The following is a 27714-nucleotide window of genomic DNA, read 5'->3' as shown; positions in this document are numbered from 1 at the left end:
CTCTTCCTCTTCTTCCTCCACTTCCTCTCATAACTCTTGTCCTTTCACAGGCTTTCCTTGGTACCCTTCTGTTCTTTCTGTTTGTTTCCCCATAAAATTTCCTCTCTTAGGCTTTCTCAGGAACCTTTTATCCGATTTGGGTTTCTTCGTTTTGCTGTTTTTCTTCTTTGAATATAGAAATCAAACGCAAAGAAAGTTGCTTTTTGTTGGATTATTGTCACTCAGTTTCCCAGAAAATTTGAAGTGCCATCAAAGAAGCTTGATATCATAGAAAAAACAAGAGAACTCAGTTTTTGAGTTTATCTGTTGAGGTAAATTTTGATTTTTAATGAATATTTTATGCTAATTGTGCATAAATGAAGAGATCTCTGGAATTTTGATTAATTTTCAAAGTGAAATTAATGAAAAAGAGGAGGGGTATTGTTGTTCAAAAAGTTATAATTTTGTGTTTCGTGGGCAAATTGGCGCACCAAACGTGGGACTAGTGTGTCTCGTCCCACTACGTTGCGTCTCATCCCACGTACTAAATGGTACCTAAGAGACGTGACAAGGTACCAATGAGGGTTGATTCAATTTATAAGGTCCCTGCTTTATGTGTCGCTTCACTGATATTTGAGTTTCACTACCAGCAGTTCTTGCAGCAGGCTAATTTATAAATTTCTACGTAAATATATACTTATGGCTACCGGTAGTTAAAGTGTTAGATGCCTGCTAATACAATGATTTACAAATTTAAATCATGAGATTAGTGGGGCATCGTCAACCTTTAATATATTTTATTCTTTTTCTGTCCTTGTACGCGCCAAACGGTCCCTACAAAAATACCAACGACGAAAAATAAAAACACAAAAAATATTGTCTGGCAAACGAATAATCAACTCGGTTGACCCCCGTGCCACTAATTTTCATCTGAATCTGAGAGAGAAAGAGAAGCGGAGGAAGAGGAAGAAGAACCACATCCGATCCTCGTCTTCCGTTGCTCCGTCGTCGCAACTGTCACCACCTCTGCCGTCTCACCCGCTCTCAATCATCGTCAGGTACTAATCTCACGCATCTCCTCACTGTCTCCGTCCATTGATTTACACACACGCACATATATATATATATATATATATATAGATTACGCGAATGATATTTATATTAATCAGAACACAGCTCACAGTTTTGAGAATTGTTTAGAATTGCGAACCGAAAAGGCCCCGAATTTCTGGTTTATTTATTTTAGGAGGCGACTTTAGGGTTTTGTTGGCTGTTGGATCTAATTGATCACCGTGTTTCTGGCAATTCCGTGGACGATGATAAAGAAAATATATTTATATGTAAATTTGATTTTTTGCGGAGTTTTGAACTTTCAATTCTGCTAATGCTAGTTTTAGCTCATTAGGAAAACTTGGAAGGGTTTTAGTTCATAACATTGTAAATTTTTGTTACTGGATTAGTAATTGGTGAATAATCGGTATTTATGTGCAGCGAACTTGGTCTCGATGATGGAAGTGCTTTAGTTTCTAGACAAGTGATGTTTGAGGCCCATTTGTGAATTGAATCGAGATATCGAGTAAAATGTCATCAAGTATTCTGAACATAGTGAATGCTACTGTAGATTGGGTGACGGCAACTTTAGATGCTCCCTCTTCTCGAGCTGTTATTTTCGGATTTCCAATTGGCGGTAGCTCACCGGATCCTTATTACTGCCTCTATTGTTTGTCTCCCTTTTATGGCTATTATTGCTTACTATCGAAAAGTAATGTTTGTGTTAATAAAGTTTTGTTTAACCTTTTTATTGCAGGACATTTATTTGTAGAAGTTCTGCTTTTCTTAGTCATCGTTTATTTATTTTCCCAGAACAGTTACAGACCGCCTAGGCGGCCTTTAACAGAGCAGGTTTGTGTTACAGATTGCAACCCTAACCCTTTGTCTCCTTGAATAGGACTCTCTCTGATAGATGATACTATTATTTAGTACTCTTTGAGATAATATGTCCATCTCTATTGATTAGGTTTATCTAGTCTTAGACTCCTTTTCCCTGTATAGTTAACGCCTTACGGAGAGCATCTGAGGCTTAAACCCAAAATCTTTGTTTTCTTTTGCAATCTTCTATGTTATATAACAGTAAATGTAACAGTAAACTTCTCTCTGGTTACTCTTTCATGGTAAGTGGAGCCTAACTACTAAACATCCAGTTTGCATGCATGCCTCATTTTTATTTTCCATCAATTTTTTTTTTTCAAATGATCTGTCACGGTTTCTTAGTACCTTAACTAGTGAGGGAAATTCCAAGGCATTGTTATGACTAGATTGGACTCCCTATTTATATGAAAAATATGCGATTTACAGATTTGACAAGTTTACTCGGTGAATGGAAATGTAATGATACCTCTGTGCGTGTATAGTGCTTGTCACATTTTAACTTTCCTTCTAAATGATTTAGTATGATGTGCTTGAGTTGTGATTCGTATCTGAGGTGTGTCCTTGTTTCTCAACTGAATTTTGCTGGTGTATCTGATATATGTAGGAAAAAGATGAGCTATGTGAGGAATGGGTTCCTGAACCTCTTATTCCTTCTATCACTGAAGAGAAGCTGTATGAACCCCCAGTGTTGGAAAGGTTCGTGAGATTAATTCTAATCTTATCATAAATTGATCCCATGTTTTTCTGGTCAAAATGTATTCTTTGATTCGTATGTTCAGTTCCCTAATTTTCCTGAAGAGAGAGCTAGACGAGTTCCTTTAGTAGGGGGGCATGTTTTCCCCATACAAAATGGTCCTGCCTATCTTATGTATGTTTAGCCTGGAGTTCAATGATGGTTCCACTTATGTTTAGTCATTTTTCCCTCATTGTGGAAGATTTTGTGTTCGTACAAATATTGTGTAGGAAAAATCATTTTAGTGGATGTTTAATGATTTGTGTATTAAGGTGAAAATTTACCAGTCCCTTCATTGTTCTAAATGAGTATAATCTATTCAGTGCTGCAGGGCCACATACAATAATCAATGGTAAAGAAGTCGTGAACTTTGCTTCAGCAAATTATCTGGGATTGATAGGACATGAGAAGTTACTTGTAAGACGGAGCTTTTCATAGTATCACTGAATACATTTTTCTATATGTATATTTTCTTAAATGGAGCATTTATAGCAGTGTCATCTCAGGAGTCATGTACCTCTGCATTGGAAAAATATGGTGTTGGTTCATGTGGTCCTCGTGGGTTTTATGGAACAATTGGTATTCTTCACCTACTTGAAATAAAGTTGATTTTTCTTCTTCATACATTTAATTGATTTATTTATTTCATTTCATTTTGTTTTGCATCAGATGTCCACCTTGATTGTGAGGCGAGAATAGCAAACTTCTTGGGAACTCCGGACTCAATTCTATATTCTTATGGACTGTCTACCATGTTCAGTGCAATTCCAGCATTTGCCAAGAAAGGGGATATTATTGTTGTGTGAGTAATAGTATGCATAATCTTGATCATCGTAATTATTGCAGTCTTTTCCTCCCAGTGTAGAACTTGTTTCATTGCAAATGTATTATACGTTAAGAAAATGCTTGGATCGTTTAACAGTTATCTTTGATTATGATTCAAATTGACGATGAAATGACTTCTGAAATTATCGAAGTGGTAATCATGAAAGTTATGTTTTACTTCTGCCTTTATTTCATTACTTTTGTTCCTTTTTGCTGATGTAAAGCTGTGACAGTATTTCTTTTGTTTGATGTATTTGCATGACATGGAATAAATTTTAGTGAAATTTTATTCCCACACGGTTTGTATGACCTTGTTCATATTCATATGCATGGAGTTCAATACGCTAGCTCTTGCTTTCATATTTTTCAAATACTATGTATGTTTTCGTTCTATTTTTACACGAGTCTATACTTTTGATCTTGTGCCTTAGTATCGATGGACCTTATGCTGCTAAAAAGATTTCATGAAAATTTCTATTCACATATATTCATGTAAGGCTGTTTCTTTTTCATTTTTCTAGAGATGAAGGTGTCCATTGGGGAATACAAAATGGTCTTCATCTTTCTAGGAGTACAATCAAGTATTTCAAGCACAATGACATGGAAGATTTAAGGAAAATTCTGGAGGAACTCACTTCAAATAAGAAAAGTGAGCGAGTTAAGAAATTGCGGCGCTACATTGTAGTTGAAGCTGTATACCAGGTATCCCATTCTCTTCGATAATATCAAAATTTATTTGATTATTATTTTTATATGTTGTGAACTCTTTTATGATTCAATCCAGCATCATCCACTTTCACAAAATAGGTTGCTTATACTTCAGCACACACAATTTAACACAGCTAATGGTCTTACGCAGTGGCGAAGCCAGGAATTTACAGCGATGGGGTAATAAAATAGCTTTCAAAAATCGATCATACTTTCATTTAAAAATAGATTTCAAACTCAAATCCCAAATCCCAAATCCCACATACACCCATAGCTCTCACTCAAACAAAGAACAAGTAGATACGAAAATACATAACAAATTTCTCTAGCACTAATATAAGTGATTGCTCAAGGGAGAGCAAAAAATGAAGCAATCAGCTGCTGCCTTCTCTAAATGGTGCCCCATGTTTGTCTCACTCTCTGCGTCTGCTTCTCTCTCAAAATGGTAGACCCGACTGCACTCTTTTTCAAATGGAAGAGCTGAATGCTCTCCCTCGTATGGCTCTCATCTCTCTCCTCTGCTCACAAATTGGAGCTGTCGACAGACAGGTCTTCTCTCTCTGCTGCTGCTCAAAACCAAAAGGCATTACAAATGCCTTAATACATATTGGATGCTGCCAAAACAAAAGGCTCTGCCTTCTCTCCCATTATAAAACCAAAGTCATCAGCCTTTCCTTTTTCTTTATTCTTCAAAAAACCAAAGCAATGCCTCTTCCCATTTATTCTCTTCTTTGCACCAAAAGAAAAATAGTGGCCGAACAAACTTTTTTGGGGTCAATGAATCCCATTGCATCCACCTTGGCTCCGCTAGAGGTCTTAGGGCTTATGAAACCTTCACCCTTTTAATAGCGGTGGAAGATGGTTCTTGAAATCAATCCTCCTGGTATGGTTGTAATTTTTTCAAGGTTTTACATAAAATCTTGGCGTCATGTTACGTTTTGAGGAAAACTTCTATCTCTACATGAAATTCATGAATCACTGGCAAATAGAAAAGCAAACTGTCTTTTCTGCCTTCAACGCTGTCATTAGCGTGTTGATATTATATGACTTTTTTTGCTTCTTTTAATAAAATTTGCAGAATTCTGGCCAAATAGCCCCCTTGGACAAGATTGTTGAATTGAAGGAGAAATATAAGTTTCGTGTTTTATTGGATGAGAGTAACTCGTTTGGCGTGCTTGGAAAATCCGGAAGAGGTCTCACTGAATACTGTAGGATTCCGGTATTTTTAGAAACCCTTCTTTTTTTTTTTTTTTTTCCCAATCTCTCGTAACTATTGAGTATTGATCCATTACCTGTTTGTGATTTCTGGTGGTGTGGTTTTGCAGGTTGAAAAAATAGATATTATTACTGCTGCAATGGGACACGCATTAGCCACAGAAGGAGGATTCTGCACTGGAAGTGCTAGGGTCACTGATCACCAAGTAGGTTACTGAATACATACTACTAACAAGTTATTATATGATGTCTGTGTTGACAGATGGAATTTGTAACAAGAAAATCACTTTCTTATCCTTCTATATTAATAAATTCTTATAACTATGTGCTCACGAACACTTCTATATACGTGCATATATTAAACAAAAATATTCAAAAGGTATCTAAATGATAAATTTTGGATATGGTATTTGGCAGCGATTGAGTAGCTCTGGTTACGTCTTTTCTGCTTCTTTGCCCCCATATCTTGCGAGTGCTGCCATTACTGCTATTGATATCCTCGAGGAAAACCCTGATCTGATAACGAAGCTGAAGAAAAACATTGCCGTATTATGGAAGGGTGTGTTCTTGATCTCCTATTCATGTGCATATATGTCCATGTGTTGTGGTTTACTCATCCCTTGATCAATTTCCTTGGTATCTCCTTTACTTTGTCAGAGCACTTACCGCCTGCCTTGCATTGTGATGCTCTTGATTGAGAAATATGATGTGATGTGCAGGATTGTCAGGTATACGGGGCCTCTCATTTGCGAGCAGTCCAGAATCACCGATTGTCTTCCTCAGACTAGAGAAAGCAGACTCTTTGAAGAATGAACTGCAACTCCAGCTCCTTCAAAATATTGCTGACAGTGTAAGTAAATGGTTATCTTAATTACACTTTTCTGAATCAATTTCTGCTACTCTTCTTTCTTAACCGTAAGGGTTGCGGTTTTGCAGTTGTTAAAGGAGCATTCCATTTTCGTGGTCACCTCCCAAAAGTCAACACTTGATAAATGCCGTCTTCCATTAGGAATTAGATTGTTCGTCTCCGCTGGGCATACAGAATCCGATCTGCTCAAGGCAGCTGCATCACTGAAAAGCGTTGCAGAACTGGTACTGAAGGATCATATTTGACTGGTGGATCCCAGAATTCTCTCGCTCTCGCATCCACATGGACATGATCATGGTGCAGGAGCACGTCCAGCATCTTTACGAAGCCCTTCGATGGTTGATCAGTTTTGTGATGCAGGCTAACAAAGAAAGGCAGCGTATTCGGGTGTCGATAGTTTATGCCATACTGATACGATTAAATTATAATTGCGTTTTGACTTGTGAACGAGATTAGCATGAAGTTTAGTCGATAACATGAGTGTGTGTATATTTGATTTGTTGGAAATAACTGTAGATGAAATGTGATGTGTTGCTTAAATTTATGTAAACCATGAATTTCGGATCCTAACACGCCTGTCCATCAAAATTGACTTTACCCCAACACTAACTGCGCATTATTGGAGGAATTAATCTGTCCACTCGGAACATCATCCCATGGTATGTATGATTTGTCCGTTACAACGTCAAATATGTGTTTGTTTTGTTTTATTAACTATTGATGTATCGTCACATTTAATATGACCGGACGACGCAATTGATATCAAAACCTAAATGTAGTATCGACAAGTAAACCCACACGTTACAACATGAACATGCTCTTTTAGTGTTGTATTCATATTAAATTTGTTCGCTAAGGTGTTGTGATAAGGTAACATTTATCCAAATACGAATGGAATGTTATCATAATCCGGATATCCTTGGACTTGCTTAGTTATATCCTAAATTCAAGTCAGAGTTAGGGTAAAATTCGAGGAAACATAAGAACTTGAATTATACAAAACATAGTAATTGGGAGTTTGATACAGGCTAGAATTGCATGTTTCAGTAAAGTCCTGATATTTTGACATTATTTTTGTTATCAGAAATGCCATCGAAGAAAACAAAACACGAAAAGAAGAGAAGGGAGAGGAAGAAACAACCACATGTGAATCCTCTTCCGTTGCTCCGTCGCCCCAAACCGTCACCATCTCTGCCGTCTCACCCCCTCTCAATCATCAGGTTCTACGCTCTCTCCATCGTCTCACTGCCCATTTATATACATACATGTTTTTGTACTTGTCACAATTTAACTTCCGTCCCAAATGATTTAGTATGATATGCTTGTGATTTCCTGGTTTCTTAACCGACCTTTGCAGGTGTATGTGAACCTCTTATTCCTCCTATCTCTCAAGAGAAGTTGTATGATCCCAGAGCGTTGGAAGGGTTAGTGAGAATATTAAGGTTTTCAAAACTAACGAGTGTTAAGCAATTTAATTACCCCCGCCTTGGTTGTTCTAAGGGATCCCACTAAAGAGAAGAATTTATTCAGTCCTGCAGGACCACATACAATAATCAATGGCAAGAAGTCGTGAACTTCGCTGCAGCAAATTATCTGGCATTGAAAGGACATGAGAACCTGCTTGTAAGACGAAGTTTTATTTTCTTTTATGTATATTTTTTTTAGCAGAGCATTTGTACCTCTGTCTGATCTCAGGATTCTGGCAGTCCTCGTGGATTTTATGAAACAGTTGGTATTCCTCACTACTTGAGATGAATTAGGTTTTTCTTTTCATACATCTATTTATTTCATCTCATTTCATTTTATTTTGCATCAGATTCAGATGCCCGCCTTGCTTGCGAGGCAAGAATAGCAAACTTTTTGGAAACTCCCGACGTGATTCTCTATTCTTGTGGACTGTCTGCAATGTTCAATGCCAGTGCAGCATTTGCCAGAAAAAAAAAATGATATTATTGTTGTGTGAGTATGCATGCTCTTGATCATGTGATGGTAAAAGAGTCGCACATTGGTGAAAGGAGAAATTTTGCAAGGGCTTATAAGAGGTTCGACTACTCTCTATATTGCCAATTGGTTTTCTGGTAGAACCCCAACTTTAGTTCGACTGCTTCCCAAGTTGTTCCACATGTGAAGCTCAACTGCCACACGTGCTTCACGTTACCCAATTTGTGTTGTCCACGTGTTTGGCTTGAAATTCGCTACACATGAGGGGACGTGTGAGGATGTGAAGGTAAAAGAGACCTACATCAGTGAAAGAAGAAACCATGCAAGGGTTTATAAGAGGTTGGGTACTCCCCATATTGCCAATTAGTTTTATATTGGAACCCCAATGTTTCCAACTTCCTTACAATCAAACTCGATCGCACAAATTACCATTTCTGGCAAGCCCAGATGCTTCCCTTGCTTCATAGCTGGAATCTCGTCTTCTATGTCGATGACACTAGCAAATGTCCTCCTGTCTTTTTCAAGGATGTTGAGGACAATCTTACTGATAATGTGGATCCCGAGTTTGAAGCATGAATTCAACAGGACGCTATGATGTGTCTTGGATCAATAGCTTTGTTCATCCCATCATGCTCGTTGTCCGAATTAGGAAAAATCAGTTCTCATTTTGAATGGACTTGTCTGCATGAACGTTATGCTTCACAGTCCACTAGTTGTCTTCTTCGACTTCCTAGTAAGTTGATGGACACTCACCCTAGTGACTCTTCCATTACTAAGTTTCTCGATCATGGCAATTGCCTTGCTGACACCCTATCATTGTCTGGTGCTCTAGTTTCTGATTAAGAAATTGTTGCCATCATTCGCAACAATTTTGGACCTGCTTATGATAGCACTGTGGCTTTTGCTCAGGCTTGTGAAGAAGCCATCTCTTACAGTCCTTCGGAGGCCCTTGCGCTTAGTGCTGAACGTCATAAAAAATCCATGCTTTCTTCTCTGCTGATACTAGGCCTACTGCTTTAGCTCCTGCTCGTGGTGGTCATGGCTTAGGTGGTTTCCGTGGTCGTGGCCCAGGCTACGGTGGTTTTTGTGGTGGTCGTAGCCCCTATAACAGTGGTTGTGGCTCCTCGATTCGTCCTTGTGGCTAGCTCTAGTTCTCACTCCCGTTCCAACAGTGTTGGACTTCTTAGCGTTGCTCCTTCTCAGATATTCAATCGCCAGTGACACTCTACCATTGACTGATTCAATCACCTCAATATGGCGTATGAGGGCTGTGTTCTTGCACAAAGTCTTCGGGCCTAAGCAACTGCTGCTCCTCTTTCCACGCCTGCCAAATGCTCATGCCTTTCCATAATTGGTTGTTTGATTCTGGTGCGGATACTTATATAACCAATGATCTTGCTCAAGTGTCTAATCCGCGAACCTGCAATGGAATTGACACGTCAATGATGTTGTTGGCAGCACATGTTTGAGAATTTCTAAACATGATATCTATTCATCGTTTAACCAATGACAATCATTGTTCCCTAACCCTTTATCCTAATTCCTATCATGTTTAGGATCTCAAAACGGGGATGACGCTTTTGCAAGGCTGGAGTAAAAACGGATTCTACCCATTTTCAAGTGTTTCTTCTGAAAAATAATGGTGTTTTTGCTTTCTTAGGAGCTAGAGTGTCGAATGCTCTTTGGCATTTTAAAATAGGTCATCCTTATGCTTCTATTTTAAGATTTTTAATATCTAGGAATAAATTATCAATCTCTGCCTCTTTGGTCATGTAACCCAAGATTTTTGTCATTCGTGTCCTATGGGCAAAAATCACAAATTACCATTTTCTTTATCAACTTACCATGTCTCCATAGGGCAAAAGCATGTCCCATAGAGCACGTCTGAATGGATTAATTCCAATGGAAAAGATGACATTGAATTAATAAAGAAAATGGTAACCAGTGACTTTTGCCCATTGGACATGAATGACAAAAATCCTGAGTTACATGGCCAGAGATTGGTAACTTTTTCTTATATGGGTAATGTCAGGAAGACTAAATTTGTAAACTAAATGACATAGAAGTTGATGATTAAATTATTCTTATTGTTGATTAACGTGCTTATTTGTAATTGGTGATACATAATTTAGTTTCCAAATTTAGTCTCCCTAGCATGCCTCTTCTTAGATATTAAAGACTTTAAAATAGAAGCAAAAGGATGACTTAATCTAGAAACAACATTCGACACTATAGCTTTTAAGAAAGGAAAAACACCATTATTTTGAGAAGAAACACTTGAAAATGGATGGAATCCATTTTTACTCCGGCCTTGGAAAGACGTCCTCCCCGTTTTGAGATCCTGAACAAGATAGGAATTAGGATAGAGGGCTAGGGAACAATGATTGTCATTGGTAAAACGATGAATAAATATCACATTGGTGGATGCATTTGGGCAATATAGAGTGTTAGATAAGGTAAATGATGTATTAGGTGCATGAATGCAAGAAGTGTCTACTTTAGAAAATTTCAAACCTGTGCCGCCAACAACACCATAGACATGATCAGTTCCATTGTAGGTTTGCGAATTAGACACATGAGCAAGATCATTGGTTTTATGAGTATTCGCACCAATATCAAACAACTAATTCTGGAGGGCAAGAGTTGTGGCAGATGCGGAAGGAGAAGCACTAGTTGCATAAGCGTGAAGTGGTGTTGTAGGAACGCGAACCTCGTACGCCATATTGAGGCGACTGAAATAGTCAATGGCATAGTGTCCATGGTGATTGCATATTTGACATTGAATAAGTCCAGAAGGGGAAAACGTAGTACATCTCTAAGAATGAGCAATTGAAAGAAATCCATCACTGCTAGAATGGGAGTGAGAGCTAGAGCTCGAGCCATGACCACTATAATGGGAGCCACGACCACCACAAATACCACCTTAGCCTGACCCACAAACGGAAACCACCCGTGCCACGAGTAGCAGTTGCAGTAGGTCCTATATCAGCAGAGAAGACAACATGCATTTTTTAACGACATTCAGCACTAAGCAGAAAGACCTCCAAAGCACTGTAAGAGATGACTTCTTCACGAGCCTGAGCAGAAGCCACATTGCTTTCATAGGCAGGTCCAATATTGTTCATAATTCTGGCAACAAAGTCTGAATCAGAAATTGAAGCACCAGACAATAGGGTGTCAGCAAGGTGATTAACATGATCAAGGAACTTATCGAACTCATCAATGGAGGAGTCACCACGGTGAGCATTCATCAGCTCACTACGAAGTTGAAGAAGACGACCAGTGGACTGCGAAGCATAAGCTTCGCGCAGACAGGTCCATGCAAAATGGGAACTGGTTTTAGGGCAACGAGCACAGTGGGATGAACAGAGTTATTGGACCAGGACATAACCATAGCGTCCTATTGAATCCATGCTTCAAACTCGGGATTCACATTATCAGTAAGATTGCCCAAAGCATCGTTGAGTAAGGCGGGAGGACATTTGCTAGTGCCATCAACATAGGAGATGAGATTCATGCTACGAAGCAAGGGAAGCATCTGGGCTTGCCAAAGAGGGTAATTTTTACGATCCAGTTTGATTGTAAGGAAGTTGGAAACATTAGGTAGCGTAGAAAGAGGGATAGAGGAGGAAGAGTTGGAAAAATTAGACGCCATTTTGGGAAAAAGAAGGAATACAAATGACGTCATAAGAATTTAGCTTGTTGATTATATATAGATCCACGAGTGATGAGGTTGTTACAGTATTGCGTTACCTCTAATTACAAGTTTGTAATTTCTGATGGTGTGACTGTTAAATTGAAGGAGAAATATTAGTTTTGTGTGTTTATTGGATGAGAGTCGTAACTCATTTGACGTACTTGGAAAATCTGGAAGAGGTCTCACTAAATCAATTTCTGCTTATCTTGTTTCCGTTGGACATACCAGATCTTTTCAACGCAGTTGCATCACTAAAAACCAAGGTTCTAAAAAATGTTAAGCGCTAGTCGGACGGCGGGTTAAGGCCTATCAGCTAAGCAGATTAAAGTAAATCTATTATATTTTGTATAAATAAGTGTTTGGTTATACTTAAAATATATATAATTTCATCATAAACTACAAAATAGAATGACATATATATTACGAAGTATTGGAATATAATGAAAACATAGGGAACAAGATATAATGTGTGTTCATTTACAATTTATGGAAGAAAAAAAATGTAAAATGAAAGTTGTTTATTTTCTGTCTAAGTGAGTCGCGACTTAGGCAGGTCTGGGCGGGCTAGACGGTATAGGCGGGCATCTCAGTAGGTCTAAACACCATTTCTTAATTTTCAAACGTCTTGATATTAATTAGGACGATGACCAACCACTTAAAACATAAGCGCTAGGCAAAGATTTTTAAATCAGTGCTAAAAACCGTTGCAGAATTTGTGCTGTAGGATCATATGACTGACTGACGGACACCAGAATTCTCTCGCTTTGGCATGCATGCGGACAACTGCTTTTAAAAGTAATGGGGGGGCTAGATTTTAAATAAACTTACTTTTGGGGTCGAAGGCGAAAAAAAGAACAGGAAAACGCGCTCGCCTTTAGAAGCCGCGTAAGGAATCTTGTAGAGTACGGACCTATTGCTTTGAGCGCAGCCTGGAAGTTTCTAGAGAATTTACTCAAATCTATAATTTCGGGATTTCTGACATCATTGACCGACATACAACATAGACTCCGTCGACAATCGAAAGACTGAGTCCATCTGATCTGATTGATTGCCATACGTTAGAAGTATCAGAAACCTACAGAAAGAGAATGTCTGGAGGAATCGCGCGCGGTCGTCTCGCCGAGGAGCGAAAAGCGTGGCGCAAGAACCACCCACATGTCCGTACCGACCATCGTCCTTCGCTTCTCTCCAATGTTATTTTCGATTTAATTTTCATTCGCCGTTAATTGCATCGCCTGACGTCGTCGTTTTCGTGGTTATTAATTAAATTAGGGTTTTGTGGCGAAGCCGGAGACTGCTTCGGATGGCTCCGTCAATTTGATGGTGTGGCAGTGCATCATCCCCGGCAAACCATCTGTGAGTCTTCTTCTATTTCTTTCTCCTGGTGAGATTTTTGTAGGACAATTGAAAGATTGGGGATTTCGGGATTTTAATTCGGAATTTGACTCGCTTGATCAGTTCCCCCCTCAATCGGGGCATTAGGGTTTTAGATTTTATGGGGTTTTTCTAATTTTTTTTCTTTTTTGTTTTAATTATGTTTGACTGCATAAATTTCTATAGAGAATTGCATGTGGGTTTTTTTTCTTTTCCAGAATTTGTTTGGTGTACTGGTTTTTCGTACTACTTTTTAGTTTTGCCTGTTGGCTTGCAATTCTGGTAAAATCGGCACTTGGATACAATGCGCAATTCGGATAGTGTATATATGTAGGATTTAGCTTTCGGCACTTATATTTTAGTCAGTGTTAATATCTGAAATCAATTAGAGGGTCTATCAATGAATACTGGAGGGAGGAACGTATTGAAACTGGGCAGGTCTAGGCATGCTAGGGGGCCTCTAGGCAGGTCTAGTGCCCTTGCTTATTTCTTTAACGCCTAGGGAATAATTGTGGAGGTGGCCAACCGCTTAGCGCCTAGGCAGGATTCTCAGAACAATGTTCAAGAGCTTCATAATGCTGACGGGAATGCTTATTTTTATGATAGACTGATAGTGGTTGCTTGATTGCTGGCGTAACATCCTTACAAGGAATTTTTGCAATATATTGTTTTCGGTATTGATCTTGCTGGTATTGCAGACTGATTGGGAAGGTGGCCACTTTCCACTTACACTTAACTTCACTGAGGATTACCCCAGCAAGCCCCCGAAATGCAAGTTCCCACATGGCTTTTTCCACCCTAATGTGTATCCTTCTGGAACTGTTTGTCTTTCAATTCTCAACGAGGACAAAGTAAGCAATATCTCCTGCTATAGCATGTATATGGAGATTGTGTTCATTGATGAAGTCGTCCTAACATGACTTTCTTTTTATAGGGTTGGAGACCGGCCATCACAGTGAAGCAAATCCTCGTAGGCATTCAGGATTTGCTAGGCCAGCCTAATCCTGCTGATCCGGCACAAGCTGAAGGTTATCAACTCTTTATCCAGGTTTGTCTTGATCTTTAGCCATCTCTCATTCACTCCTGTGACTGTTCATGAAGTATGAACTGTGTTTGACGATTTCTATCCTGACGTGCAGGAACCAGCTGAGTACAAGCAAAGAGTGCGACAGCAGGCAAAGCAATATCCACCTGTTCTATGATGTATTGTGCTTTTACTAGATATGATTATAAACTCATTGATTTGGTCAAGAAGGTCATGCTTAAATCTCTCTGCTAGACGTGATCAACCTTATAAGTTAGTTCTCATTTGAATTGCAAATATGATACGGTGTTGTTTTTAATGTTTTATAGTCATTGCAGTTCTGGCAGTGGACATGCTATTATGTTTGTGGCTATTCTCTTTGTATTATTGGAAGCTCTGACGCACTTCAAAATTCAAATTAATACTTCAAAACTCACTTTTTTTTCATCTCTCTCGGATGTAGCCATGATATTGACTAGTGTTCCGGATGTAGCCATGGCATGTGTTATAGTTTGTAACAGTTACGGAATAAACAAACGAAACGACAATTAAGAGATAAGAACAAGATGAGGAGTGAGTGTGAAAATCACTACCCGTGTCACAATCGGAGAAGGTGACGGAATTTGGACTTCTTCATTTCTACTCCCTTCTAGATAATTTAATGGGGCCTATATTTAGAATTGGGAGGTTAGGGGTTAGATTTTTGTTTCATAGAATTCGTGTGTTTTGTTTCTTTCCCTACTTCGGTTGTTCTCGTTCACTACTGCATGTCTGTAACGTACTCCAAGGTCCAACTGGCCATTCAAAGTCCTTTTCCTCGTTAGCATCCTTCTAGTGACTGATGAGAATCAGCATCCTTCTTCGCTTCCTCACGCTATCAGCAGCTGCACGTAATCTGCCACTACGAGAAGTACACTTCCCTATCAAGGGAGGAAAAATATTGATCCGGTTGCTTAGTTGGTCCGACTATTTAACATCGACATGCATCGATGCATACGAACATGTTATTGACTATTGTCTCGTCGTTCACATGATTGAAGTTATTAATACTTTGATCACGTAAATTGTCAGCGTGTTGTCAAGAAAATCATACATCGCAAGTAACTTATGATGTGACATAACCTTAATGGCTACATAAATAACGAGATGGCCAAGCAATCTAACCCTAGTCTTGCTCCTACTACAAAGATTATCCTCTCTTTTTAACACTTACACGTCACTTGTGATGATGCATATAAAGAGAAGTATCTGGTGACGGGGAGTAGTTTTTGGTGTACCCGACGATAATCCTAAGAGCATGTCCAATGGAGATAGAATTGGGTAGCAAAGTTAAATTTGTCATGCCATGCAGGAAAAATGCATTTCCAGACGTTGTAGTAACTCTCAATTATCAAACTGAAGAATTTACGAAGTCAGTTGATACTTCTTCAAGTTAGCAAATTGGGTCCCACAATATACTTTCTTCAAAAATATTGTTTAGTAAAGAGATTGTAAAGTGCTATAAAAGTGCCAAATGGATTAGCAAATGACACTTTTAAGAGAAAATTTTGCTAACTCGTTTGGAGATGCTGAATTCCAACAATTAATTTGCAAGTGAAAAGCAATGAATTAATGTGGCTTTTGTTATAGAAGGACCTTCAATTTCATCAAAAAAAGGCATATCAAAATCTCAGATACAACTTGAACATAAGAAGGTTCGAAATATACACAAAGGGGAACAAATGGTCTCCTGCAAAAAGTAAACAAATGAATAAATCTTTAGAAGGATATGAACCCTGTTTCTAAAATCTATCTTTGCTGATATCTATGGCACTGGTTAGTGACCTTATATATCGATCATGATATTAACATCGTATCATTGTTGATGCTGTGTAAATATCGGTGTCGATATATTACTAATATGTCAATAAGCTCCTACGATATCGTGTGTGGTGATCTTCCACTACTCTCCAAGACAATCTCAAACAAATCAGCATCAGATTCCTCATCAAACTCCAGTTCGTGACTAGGGTTTCGGCTGCCCTTGGTTGTGCACCTGTTGAGCCACTGGGAGTCAATTGATCTGTCCATGGAGAAAAGCTCCATGCTATCTTCATAGAATGCAGCAGCAGAGGATCTCACAAGAGGGCCCACAAAGCAAGGGTTAGCTGTCCTCTGGGCATTGGCCGGGGCAAACTTGAAGGCACTTTGACCAAGGTTGACCAGGACAGTAACGTCAGTGTTTGCTGCTAGGGTTGGATATAGAGGAGTGCCGAATTCCTCTGACTTGCAGTGGACCACATGCACTAGCTCTGATTCCTCAGTGAAGTATACCTTCTTTTGTCTGGGATCAAACCCACATCCAATCACTCTGTCTCTTTGTACCCATGTTGCTTTTTCTGATGCAAACACAAGTTTAATCCCTGGAAAAAAAAAAAACCCAAGTTACTAAAAATAATCACACAAGCAACAAGGGAATGCAATGTTCTAGAAATATTTTAAAAATTTGTAATGATGAGTATGAATTCCTACTCAAAATCATCTGTGTTCGAATTACATAGTTTTGTACTTATGATTAGAATCGTTCATAATATGAATTACTTTATAAAGATTATATCTACAAATAAAATAAAATAAAATAAGGTTCTTTAATTAATTTATTGTGGCAAATACATAGATGGTTCATAATGCTTTTACCAATTCCGTTTATCTATTTTTATATAGTTTGATGACAAAAGACCTTAGTTTTAATTCATTTTTGTAGACGGGATTTTTATGGAGTGATTTACAATATATATTGTTCTGATCATAAACACGAATTTTTATAAATCGAAAATGAACAATTTTGAGTAAGAATTTCTACTCATCTTTTGAGTAGCCAAATATTATTCAAAATTGTGGGTGAAGGAATAGTGATGCAACAAACACCTAATGCTCTATAATCTATTCTTTGTTTTCATAATTGTTTCGCTCCTTACAGTAAAGAAGTCATTTCTTCTTACTGCCAGCCCGACACAAACATAAAGATATTTATTAAAAGAAATGGCTTATGTACGAATCGAATATCTAATTTCTCTACGATGAAGAATGACTCCTTATATGTAAGAAAATAAGTTTTTTTTGTATGTTTTAAGTTTTAGCAACAACTAAAAACCTACTCAGATGAAACCAAGTATATGGCAGCATGTAATGGGGTCCATACTGACATTAATTTCCAAATTTCATGACATCCTGCTGCGCGTGAAGAGGTAATATGTTGGGTCATGGATATTAAGTTATTTTGTTCTTGTATGGTTAGATTAGTTCATCAGTCTTTCTAGGTAAAATATAAAGTTATCATGCCTTACTGTACAATAATTAGTAAAATATTCAGTTCAGAATGCAATGAAAAAAGCAAGAATGTGAAAATCACTACCCTCGATAATTTGCGCACTCATGTATTTTAACCTAGGACAATTCACAATGCAAGTGCACAGTGACATCAATGAAAAAGACGAGGGAAATTCATGAATTACCATCAAGATGGACAGAGCCATTGGAGCCGAATCCAATGCTTCCCCGATAACTTCCCGGAAGTTTGAGAGGAAGAGCACCGCCGACGGAGAGTCCAATCGACAGCAACACAGCTTCATTTTTACCATGATGAATATCATCCTTTACTCTAATCTTCAACTCCTCAATTCTGCTAATGCTCTCACTACTACTCCTCACATGAACCAAAGAATCCAAACTCGAATTCTCATCGTATCTCTCCTGAATCAGTTTAATCTTCTCTCCTTCCTTAACAATCGACTGACTTGTTTCATCGCCGTCGTGCGAACTCAAAATTGTGATCTCGAAATAAGCTTCTTGCGGGAAGGAATTGTTTCCAAGAGGAGGGCCGGGCAGAGGAAGGGCAGTTTTCATCACAGAGGCGGCAGCAGAAGCAGAACTAGAAGCGCTTAAATTGAGCACTTTTTTCAACCCAGGATTGAGTCGAATTTTCTGCATGAAATCGGCTGATCCTTGACACACTTCCCAGCTTATCTCCGGCTCTGCCTCCCTAACTTGATCGCCGGTCACGCACATCCCCAAAAGTCTCGACCTTGTCGAACCGGAAGATTGATAATTTGTGAAGCCGAATCGTGACCACCCGTTTTCCACGGCGTCCGTGACGGACGTCGGATGATTACCCCAGCTGAACAGCGGCTTTCCAGAAACCCCCCGGCGGTAATAGTTGTTCCCGGTCGACATGCTCTTGCTTGGTTGGTGGTGATGAAGCCTTGCAATTCCATCCTGCAGGCTCTGTGCTCTAACAACCGTCGTCGCTGCGGCCGCCGTTGTCATGCCGCCGCTGCCAGCATTTTGTTTACGTTTCTTGTAACAATTCCATCGCCATAATACGATCAAAACAAACACCGCAACAACTCCTGCGCTGACTGCAACCACCGCGGCATGCTTCAATCCGAACATGTGTTTCGATCTTCTCTCAAATGGGCTAACGAGAATTTTTGTGTTTTCGGCAAAATATTTTCTTTTGTTTAGGGCGGAGAGATTTTAAGAAGAAGCGGACGAGCCGGAAGGGAGAGGGCGTGGACTGACTGGTTCAAGAAAGGCAGGGAGAAGGAGGAGAAGAAAGAAAAGAAAATTAATGGGGTCAAAATGTGGGCATGGCATCTGTCGTACGAGTCCTAAGAGACGGGCAAAACGTTTTTTCAAAGGCAGAGACTTTTATTTCTTTATTTATTAATTTCGAAACATGTTATCTTATACTTGAACAACTATTTATCGTTCAAATTATCACATTACAAATGGTATAAGAGGATAACCAGTTATACTTGAACAACTATGTATCGTCCAGATTATGACTTATCAATTTCAAAATATGCTCATAATTGTGTACAACTAGTTATATGATAGGTTTTCTCAAATCTACCAATGCTTATGATCTTAGACGTATCAGATTGCCAAGTATGAAGTGTGCCGGAAACAAGGACTATTACACCAAGTATCAATAATACAATTGGTTAGATTTTTTTTTTCTTTTCAAATTTCCAACCGATTATGTTATCACAAACAAACCGTGTTCTCGATACGCTGAAAGATCTCTCCACCAATTATATATGTGTATCCCATACGTGAATAGTCAGACATTATTCAAATCATGACTTTATCGTTTCTGTTTTTGAAATATGTTGGTATTTGTGTATAACCGGCAAGACGATAAATTTAAGTTGTCGGCATAGAAAGATGCTTAGGGTCGTATCATATGTGCGTATGTTCATTTAGCATGCTATTCTAGAAAGTGAGAAGGTCCAAACTGTTTGCTGAGGGAGGTTTAATATTCTAGTGGTATTTTTGTTATTATTTTCTTGGCTGGTATATTTGGAGGAGAGGGGACATTGAGGCGTTGGGTACCTGAAGGGCTGAGGCTGTTAAAATGAAGTTGGAAAAGAGTTCAACTGTAGAAATTTGTAGCAGTTGGTAGTTAATTTGATTTTACTAACTTTATGCTTAGCATAGCTACAATATATGCTTATCTCCATGCTCAAAAGTTAAGCCACGTTTAAAAGGTTTAAACCAGAAGGTAAAAGGTAATCAAAGATTACAAAGGAGGAGAGATTTTCCAGTGTACCGGAAATATGATCTGGAACACCAAGTGTCATAATATATATGGGGAGGAAATTTTTTTATAAGTTTCTATTAATTTGTAATATGATACTGGGTGTACCGAACTATGTTCTGAACACACTAAAAAATCTCTCACAAATAAAGTACTTTATTTGTAGTGGAATTAAAATTAGAAAGAAAAGTCCACATAAAATAACTTATTTGTCTTATTTTGTGGTTATTTTTGGCTTTTGAAAAAGGTTGGCAAGACTCCACAACCTCCATTAGAATGAGGGGACACCTCCTACTAGCCACCATCTTGTCTTTTGATCCAGCATGCATAATGGGTTAGTGGATTCAATATTCAACATGCATTGCACTAATTTGTATAATTGCATGTAATATATATCGACCTCCTCTTTTTCTTTCTTTCTACATTGCACTTATTTGTATAAAGTCTCGTTTGAAAGTACTTTTAAAATAATTGATAACGCTTTTGGTAAAATTATTTTTTTATTTCAAAAGCACTTAAACTGTTTTTCAAAATTCATTTGTATTTTTATTTTCAATCATTTTAAAAGTACTTCTAAATAAGTCGTAATTGTACTTAATACATATTGACCTCCTCCTTTTTTTCTTTTTTTTTTCTTTCTTTCTTTAAGTAGTGGTCAACCATATATTCACGGTGATAACCCTAGCTAATTCAAAACACAACTAAATCTTCTAAGCGGAAATGTCATTGAATGGATTCGATATCCATGGTACATCCAGCTGCCCACTAATGACTACCTCATTCTATATATAATCGTGTCAAAAAGGGAACTTGAAAATTGAAATCGATGTCCTTATTCTTGTCATTATGTGAGAAGTGTTTACGTGCGTGTGAGTGATTGTCAGTCGTTGATATATATGTAAAATTACAAATTGCATAGGCAACTAATCAAATTGGTGCAACAAAAGTGGAAAACCATGAAAGATGAGTTACTGTCATCTGTTGATGTATATGTAACGTTACACATTTGCATAGAAAGCTAATCAAATTGTGTAAAAGTAAAAAGTTAAGAACATGCAAAATCTTAAAACTTCAAAAAACTTGATAGATAACCTGATAAGTCAATGATTTTTTTCAGCGTTTCAGAATACGGTTAACCAATATGTTAACTAATCGATTACGATAAATTAGATCAAATTTTGCAATTTTTTTCTTCTGCAGTACCTTGGCATGACATGAGTGTGAAGGGGTTCAAGAATCAGTTTTTTATTTGCGTAAAGACTAAAAGAACTTTATCTTTACTAACCAAAAATAAAAAACAAATGGTCTGCATAAAATATAACCCTAATGGGGCCTTATTATTCATTATTTCAGGCATGTTTTTGCAAACCGGATTGGTAGCTACTCAACTACAGAACACCCACCAAAGCTGTTCACTTAATTCCTTATCATTCATCAGAATACTTGAAATTAGTGACATAAACTATTAGTTATTATCTTGTGACTAATCATCTCAATTATGTTATTTATATAACTTGCTTTCTGACGAAACTGCCATGAATCAAGGAGGACATAATCAAAGATTAAATTGACCGTTGATGGATCCTTAATAGGATGATTGGCTTTTGTTTATGCTAAGCACACTGCGTGGATAGTACTAATTAATCCACAGTCCACTAGGACTTAACCAATGCATATTGAATTGGTGTTAGGCAACTCTCATGCCTAAAATAAATATAAAAAAGGCTTTTTAGTCAAAGTGGTTTCTAAAATTTGCATAACTTCTCACTTTGGTATCTGAGATTTGAAATTTATGAAAGTGGTCCTTGAGTTTATCGACCATCAATTATTTTGGTATTTTCCGTGAAAAATTATGTTAAATAAGGACCAAAATAACATAAATACCCTCAATTTAATAAACAATGGGCCAAAATGATTTGACAAAATTTGAGGGTATTTTTATCATTTTATCCTTATTTAATGGAGATTTTTTACGAAATAACCAAAATGATTGATGGTGGACAAATTCAGGAACGACTTCTATCGATTTCAAATCTAAGGGACCAAAGTGAAAAGTTATGCTAATCTCAGGGAATATTTTAGCTAAAAAGTCTTTAAAAATTTGAAATGTTTTATATAAGCGATATTGTACTGAGATAAATGGTAAGAAGACTCTCTTAAAGTGAGACTCATAGTCACAGTTTAGCATCAATTTCCGTACTAATATTATAAAATATTGTGCAAAAAACATGAGGTGACAAAAGTCTTACTTTTGAGAAAGTCTCCTTGGCATTTCTCTTGTACTTAAAAGCAGCTCCAGCGGGAGCTCCAGCCCGAGGGACAAGCTGAGGAATAAGGCTTGAATGCTCGAGTGATGAAGCCCAGCGTGTGCTGGCGAGTGAGCCCAAGCAGGCCTGAGCGCCCGAAGGTAGTCTGACGTGGGCTGACATGGCGTCGGGATGCCGTCATTCTTTCGCTTTGGCTCTCTCTCTCTCTCTATCTTTTCTCACAGAGTTTTACATAAGGTTTTGGATTTGGGTTTTCTCTGAGGAATGGAGGAGAGTGAAAGAAGAGGCTGCGTGGAGAGATTTTATGTCGGCTAGCCTTGATTTGGTGGTGTTTGGGGCTCCGTCGAAGCTCTGGATTTTAACTGTTGCTTGCTCTGCCGTTTGCTTTATGCTTCTCTGCTTTTTCCAGCAGAGATTCAACCCGATGATTCAACCTGTTTTGATGAATTTGAGACCAAAAAGGTATGTGGGTTTTTGGTTATTTTCTCTAAATCTTTGTTAACCCTTTGTGGGTTTTTCGATTCTGGGTTGATTTTTTTAGTTTTTTTAATTTAAACCTACTAGTTGTTGTTGAAATTTGCAGGATTTGTTCTAGATTGCAATATTTTGGGGCTTTTCATATTAAAAAAATTTATTACCAATTGACAGAGTTATTCAATGTAGAGGTGGAGATGCAAAAAGCCGTAACTATTTATTAAGGGCAATTATTGTTCATTGGGTGGATAACATAGTGGATAGCCCTAGGAGGCCTCCACCACTCTGGAAGTGCTCTAAAGTGAGGATGTGAAATTCTAATTCAAAGGTATGGAGCACATATGTTCTAGTCAATGTCACTACGCTAACGAAATAATTAATGGAATGGGTAATGAAAAGATTGTTTTATGGACTTGAAAATGGCAAAAGAAGTTTTGAAAAGGGAAAAGAGAAAGTGCATTATGATAAAAGAGCAAAAGAGAAGAATGAAAGCCACCATTAAGGATAATGACCTGCAAATAGTAAAGGCTTTTTTATGGCACGACGTTCGCAGGCAAAACCATGTAAGTAAGAGCTCATCCATTTCATTTGTCTCTCTTCTCGTAGACAAAGTTGCCACAAGCTAGGATTGGCTAGGGTCTCTTGGGAGGATAAATCTAGAACTTGGGAAAACAAGAAATTATAAAATGTTGATGCGATTTAACCGTGATTGTTCAAATAAGAGAGGAGAAAAAAAAAAAGAAAAAAAAAAGAAAGGAAAGAATCTTACTTCGAATCCTAAACGTCAAAACTGCATCACTATGTAATCAGTACGCATATTAATGTTTACAAGTAAATGAAGTAGGGTAAGCACAGTTTGGCTTGGATCAATTTCACATTTAAATTACAGCTAAATCAATTACTATATAACATATTGATTTAGTCTGCTATAAGTAAACTATTCGTGAAATCAAATCAAATCAAACCATTGTGAGGCCGTTTGGTTTGATTTGCTTTGGCTGGTTTGAGTCTACGCTGCCATTTTTGTTTTCATTTTCTCTAGTTAGTCCAATTCTAGCAGTTAATAGTTACAACGCAATATTTCATATAGATACATATATGGTTCAAGGCCACGAAAACTCAGTTGTTACGACCTTTAAATATGCCAAGAAATACAAATAAAATAGGGTAAATTGCATTTTACCCCATCAGGTTTAATGTCAATTTCAATTCCTTACAGCATCTTTAAAACATTTTAATTTCATACATCCATTTAAAAATTTGTTAAGTAAACCATTAAGTGATGACATTGCAAATATGTGATCCACATTTATGCTAACGTGACTGACAAATTTGTACCATGTGGCAAAACAAATAATTTTTTATACATTTAAAATATTACCCCTAATAATAATTTACCCTCTTAATAAAAAAAAGAAAAAAAGAAAAAAAAAGCCAACTACCCATCTTCTTCCCCGAGCTCTTCCCCTTCCCTGCAACCCAAACACCCCATCCCACCCCACCCCCACCTCCCCCGCAACCCCCCACCCCACCCCACCCAAAACCCCAAAACCCACCCGTCTCCTACCTCATCACCCCCACCCCCTGTCTCCCTTCTCGGAGGGGGTCAGATAAGTGGCGGCGAATTCGTCGAGGAACTTGTTGTCGAACATGGCGACTCCCTTGCAGTAATAAATGATCGAGATTTTTTTGTGTGCTTGAAGATAGTGAGAGAGAGAGGGGTTGAGGTTTCGATCTGGGTTTTTGATTGAAGGGTCCGATTGAGATTTGGATCAGGTCGAAGTGAGAGAGAGATGAACGGAGTTGGGAGGCAAGGGCAAAGATCTGGTGCGGCGGGGGTGCACCGCCAGCGGCAATACTCTGATAACTTCTTGGAGACTTCGTCCAACGGGAGGTAGCTTCAGTCAGCTGGTCTTCAACACCTTCAGTCTTCCAACTCATCTGGTCCTCCTCCTCAGGTATTTTTTTGCTTTCCCAATCAAACCTATCCGAATTTAATCAAAACGTTGTACCAAATCTGAAATTTGGGTACATTGTAATCAGCATTTATTGTTTTTTCCCTTGAATTTTTTTAATTTTTTTAATTTTTTGGGTACATTCTGATCAGACCCAGATGGGATTTTGATTAAAATGTTGAAGCTTTGATCTTTGTACATCTGATGGTACACTTTTGTATGTAAGCTGTTTGATTGTTTGGCTTTTGTGGTTGAATTAAAGCCAGGACTATGGTTTCTATGGTGGAGGTGGAGGTGGAGGAGGACCGCTTTCTAGAGTGTGCCGGAATGCGCAGAGAGGGTACAATGAGTTTTACGCGGAGGCTCCGTCGACACCTCCCTACAATGAGACGAGGCCGCGGGTCTCGAGGGAACCAGAAGAGGAGGATGAGACACGACAGAGGTGGGAGACGTCTTTGAGAGAGCAGCGAAGGAGTCGGCGTCTTGGGGCTTCTTCGACGACATGCTGCGAGGAGAGGAGGTGTTGCAGACGGGAGGAGCGGACAAGCCTGGATTGGATTTTTTGGGGTTTAGGGTTCTGTCGACAGAGGAGAAGGGGTGGGGAAGATGAAGTTTTTTTTTTTTTTTTTTTAATTCTGATTAAATTATTATTTTTTAAATGTATAGAAATTGTTTTTCTTTTTTGTTGTCACTTGATACAAATTTAGCAGTCACGTCAGCATAAATATGAATCACATATTTGCTACGTCATCACTTAACGGTTTACTTAACGGATCTTTTAACGGATGTATATAGTTGAAATAAAATGGTAAGTAAATGTATGAAATTAAAATGTTTTAAAGATGTTGTAAGCAATTGAAATCGACTCCAAACCTGAGAAAGTAAAATGTAATTTACGCAATAAAATATGACATGTGTAAATATAAGAAAATAAGAAAGAGGCAATTTGGTTCAACTGAAGAGTGGCAATGGTACATTCTACTCATTACGTGATAAGTGAAACCAAGTCAATGTGTAGAAACCATGGAATACCCCAACTTCTCTCCCTGCAAGTCTTGCAGTGCAAGTAATTTCTTTGACGGCTCACTCTCTCGTTATCGCTTATATAAATAAATAAAAAGATGAAAAAAAAAAATGCCCTTGAAAGTCGTTGATTATCCTGGTGGAGACTACAAGGCCCTACTGTCTCGGGTCAAATCTTTCGTGTCTTCTGTTGTCGTTTTGAGAAGTAATATTGCGTTTGTGGTTTAAAGAGAGTTTTTTATTTTATTTATTTTTAAAAGCCATAATATCTAATGGGCCGCAAACTGAAGGAAAGCCCATTGTTATCTATGTGGGCTTCATTTTTCATGCTAAGTTGGAATCTCATTGGATCAAATTCGGATATACCCATAAATCCCAAACGGATCATCTGAGCTTTCTGAAGTATTCTATCCACGATAAATTCACAGAAAGCATTCAAACAATCCTAGCAACGAAGCAGAAGGCGCACTCACTCACTCACAGAGTGACAGATTTGCCGCCATAAATGAACCATGAAGCTCCTCTGCAACCCAATCCACACCTTCCCCTATAAACCCTTCCTTCCAATTTCTCTCCACTCCTCCCGCTCCCCTTTCTTTCATTCAAAACGCGCGCTTCTATCCCAACCCATCATCACCACCGCCGCAACCTCAACCACCAGGAATTGCCGCCGCGTTGTCATCAAGTCATCCGCAAGCTCCGAAATTGACATGGTGCAAAACAAGCAGGGAATATACACGCCGAAGCAGAAGAAAGTTGTGATCTTGTGGGACCTGGACAACAAACCCCCTCGCGGGCCGCCGTACCAGGCGGCCATGGCGCTGAAACAGCTCGCCCAGCGCTTCGGTGAGGTGGTCGACGCGTCGGCATACGCCAACCGCCACGCGTTTGTTCATTTGCCGCAGTGGGTCATCGAGGAGCGCCGCGACCGGAAGCAACTGGACATTTTGGAGCGCAAGGGTGTGGTTTCGCCGCCGGATCCGTACGTCTGCGGCGTCTGCGGGCGGAAGTGCAAGACAAATTTGGATTTAAAGAAACATTTCAAGCAGCTGCACGAGAGGGAGAGGCAGAAGAAGCTGAATCGGATGGGGTCTTTGAAAGGGAAGAAACGCCAGCGTTTTAAGGAGAGGTTTGTTTCTGGGAATCACAAGTACAATGAGGCGGCGAGGTCTTTGATCAAGCCGAAGGTTGGGTACGGATTGGCGTCGGAGTTGAGGAGGGCGGGGGTTTTTGTGAAGACGGTGGAGGATAAGCCGCAGGCGGCGGATTGGGCGTTGAAGAGGCAAATGCAGCATTCTATGAGCCGAGGGATTGATTGGCTGTTCTTGGTTTCGGACGATTCGGACTTTTCGGATATGTTGAGGAAGGCTAGGGAGGCCAAGTTGGGGACTGTGGTGGTTGGGGACATGGATAGAGCTTTGGGAAGGCATGCTGATGTTTGGGTGCCGTGGGTTGGTGTCGAAAATGGGGAGGTTTCGGAGAAAGATTTGGTACCGAGAAGGAGGATAAGTGAGTTCTTTGATGGGGATGAGGAGGAAAATGGTGATGGGCTGTTTTCGGATTTCGGTTTTGATGGTGGGAGTGGATTAGACAATGCGGTTGATGAACTAGTGAGAAGTTCTCAGTCTGGTGGACTGAGGATTTCCGCCTTTTCGGAAGGGGAACTGGAAGGAGGAGACTGGGTGGAAGACGATTCGGATAGTGAGGAGTATCTGCTTGATAGTGAGAATGAGGATTCAGATGAGGAAGATGGGTTTTTTTGATATGGAAATTTGATACAACTAGGTGAAATTGAACAACTAAGCATTGGGGTGTATAGGAATACATGGGGAGAGGAAGGATGCAATGCAACTGGTGGTTTACACAATCGAAAGTGTATGACCAGGTTTTCGTTCTTCCTCGTACACAATTCAAAGGTTCCAACTTTCTTTCATGTCACATTTAGTTTAGTATGAATTCAATACGATTGTTTGATCTAGGTGTATTTAGTAATCTAGCAACTGAGTATATCAATGCTGAGTATAACATTGCATTTCATTTGTTATTTAAGCTTTTGCATCCTGCTTATACTTTAAAAGGCCATTTTGTGAGTAATCGGAGATGATGCAATTATGTCTGTAA

The 27714-nt window shown here is 38.8% G+C and overlaps 4 protein-coding genes and 2 long non-coding RNA genes across 9 annotated transcripts; 5 read left to right on the top strand and 1 right to left on the bottom strand.

The window, feature by feature from the left end:
* The first annotated feature begins 31 nt into the window (after window positions 1-31).
* On the top strand, window positions 32-6827 carry LOC137718312 (long chain base biosynthesis protein 1). 4 transcript variants are annotated; one of them, XM_068457835.2, is made up of 13 exons: window positions 32-1037; window positions 1471-1666; window positions 1787-1881; window positions 2513-2604; window positions 2965-3058; window positions 3148-3220; window positions 3311-3443; window positions 3988-4168; window positions 5253-5393; window positions 5500-5595; window positions 5807-5948; window positions 6109-6239; window positions 6326-6827. In XM_068457835.2, the coding sequence occupies exons 2-13, from the start codon at window positions 1561-1563 to the stop codon at window positions 6500-6502; spliced, it is 1461 nt and encodes a 486-aa protein (XP_068313936.2). In that variant the 5' UTR covers window positions 32-1037; window positions 1471-1560; the 3' UTR covers window positions 6503-6827. The 4 variants fall into 4 exon arrangements, with proteins under 4 accessions (XP_068313936.2, XP_088554757.1, XP_088554758.1 ...); XM_088698632.1 differs by having other exon boundaries at window positions 843-1037; window positions 2973-3058; XM_088698631.1 differs by lacking the exon at window positions 1787-1881.
* Window positions 6828-7347: 520 nt separating this feature from the next.
* On the top strand, window positions 7348-7925 carry LOC148695225 (uncharacterized). Its single transcript, XR_015965343.1, has 3 exons — window positions 7348-7477; window positions 7615-7681; window positions 7788-7925. It is a non-coding gene; the product is annotated as an uncharacterized LOC148695225 (long non-coding RNA).
* Window positions 7926-12799: 4874 nt separating this feature from the next.
* LOC137718175 (SUMO-conjugating enzyme SCE1) lies at window positions 12800-14740 on the top strand. Its single transcript, XM_068457676.2, has 5 exons — window positions 12800-13052; window positions 13168-13251; window positions 13968-14120; window positions 14204-14317; window positions 14409-14740. Exons 1-5 carry the CDS (start codon window positions 12984-12986, stop codon window positions 14469-14471), a joined length of 483 nt encoding a protein of 160 aa, XP_068313777.2. The 5' UTR covers window positions 12800-12983; the 3' UTR covers window positions 14472-14740.
* A 1171-nt stretch (window positions 14741-15911) lies between these two features.
* LOC137718838 (uncharacterized) lies at window positions 15912-18980 on the bottom strand. The gene is made up of 2 exons (XM_068458371.2): window positions 17788-18980; window positions 15912-16695 (listed from the first exon to the last, which is right to left on the bottom strand). Exons 1-2 carry the CDS (start codon window positions 18722-18724, stop codon window positions 16208-16210), a joined length of 1425 nt encoding a protein of 474 aa, XP_068314472.2. The 5' UTR covers window positions 18725-18980; the 3' UTR covers window positions 15912-16207.
* A 5119-nt stretch (window positions 18981-24099) lies between these two features.
* On the top strand, window positions 24100-25320 carry LOC148695224 (uncharacterized). The gene is made up of 2 exons (XR_015965487.1): window positions 24100-24573; window positions 24837-25320. It is a non-coding gene; the product is annotated as an uncharacterized LOC148695224 (long non-coding RNA).
* Window positions 25321-25978: 658 nt separating this feature from the next.
* On the top strand, window positions 25979-27714 carry LOC137718465 (C2H2-like zinc finger protein). Its single transcript, XM_068458022.2, has one exon. The coding sequence runs from the start codon at window positions 26106-26108 to the stop codon at window positions 27354-27356; it is 1251 nt and encodes a 416-aa protein (XP_068314123.2). The 5' UTR covers window positions 25979-26105; the 3' UTR covers window positions 27357-27714.

The sequence above is a fragment of the Pyrus communis genome, chromosome 8 (genome assembly GCF_041283825.1).
Source record: "Pyrus communis isolate YQ-2024b chromosome 8, ASM4128382v1, whole genome shotgun sequence".
NCBI lineage: Eukaryota > Viridiplantae > Streptophyta > Magnoliopsida > Rosales > Rosaceae > Pyrus > Pyrus communis.
This window is presented reverse-complemented; position numbering and strand designations above follow the sequence as displayed.

Bases quoted from the DNA above. Each gene is read 5' to 3' on its own strand.
- LOC137718312 (XM_068457835.2), top strand. From the start codon at position 1,561: ATGTCATCAAGTATTCTGAACATAGTGAATGCTACTGTAGATTGGGTG. The intron at 3,059-3,147 runs GTAAGACGGAGC...GTGTCATCTCAG, and splicing joins TAGGACATGAGAAGTTACTT to GAGTCATGTACCTCTGCATT. The intron at 4,169-5,252 runs GTATCCCATTCT...TAAAATTTGCAG, and splicing joins TAGTTGAAGCTGTATACCAG to AATTCTGGCCAAATAGCCCC.
- LOC137718175 (XM_068457676.2), top strand. From the start codon at position 12,984: ATGTCTGGAGGAATCGCGCGCGGTCGTCTCGCCGAGGAGCGAAAAGCG. The intron at 13,053-13,167 runs GTCCGTACCGAC...TAATTAAATTAG, and splicing joins GGCGCAAGAACCACCCACAT to GGTTTTGTGGCGAAGCCGGA. The intron at 14,121-14,203 runs GTAAGCAATATC...TTCTTTTTATAG, and splicing joins CAATTCTCAACGAGGACAAA to GGTTGGAGACCGGCCATCAC.
- LOC137718838 (XM_068458371.2), bottom strand. From the start codon at position 18,724: ATGTTCGGATTGAAGCATGCCGCGGTGGTTGCAGTCAGCGCAGGAGTT. The intron at 16,696-17,787 runs GTAATTCATGAA...TTTTTTTTCCAG, and splicing joins TGGCTCTGTCCATCTTGATG to GGATTAAACTTGTGTTTGCA.
- LOC137718465 (XM_068458022.2), top strand. From the start codon at position 26,106: ATGAAGCTCCTCTGCAACCCAATCCACACCTTCCCCTATAAACCCTTC.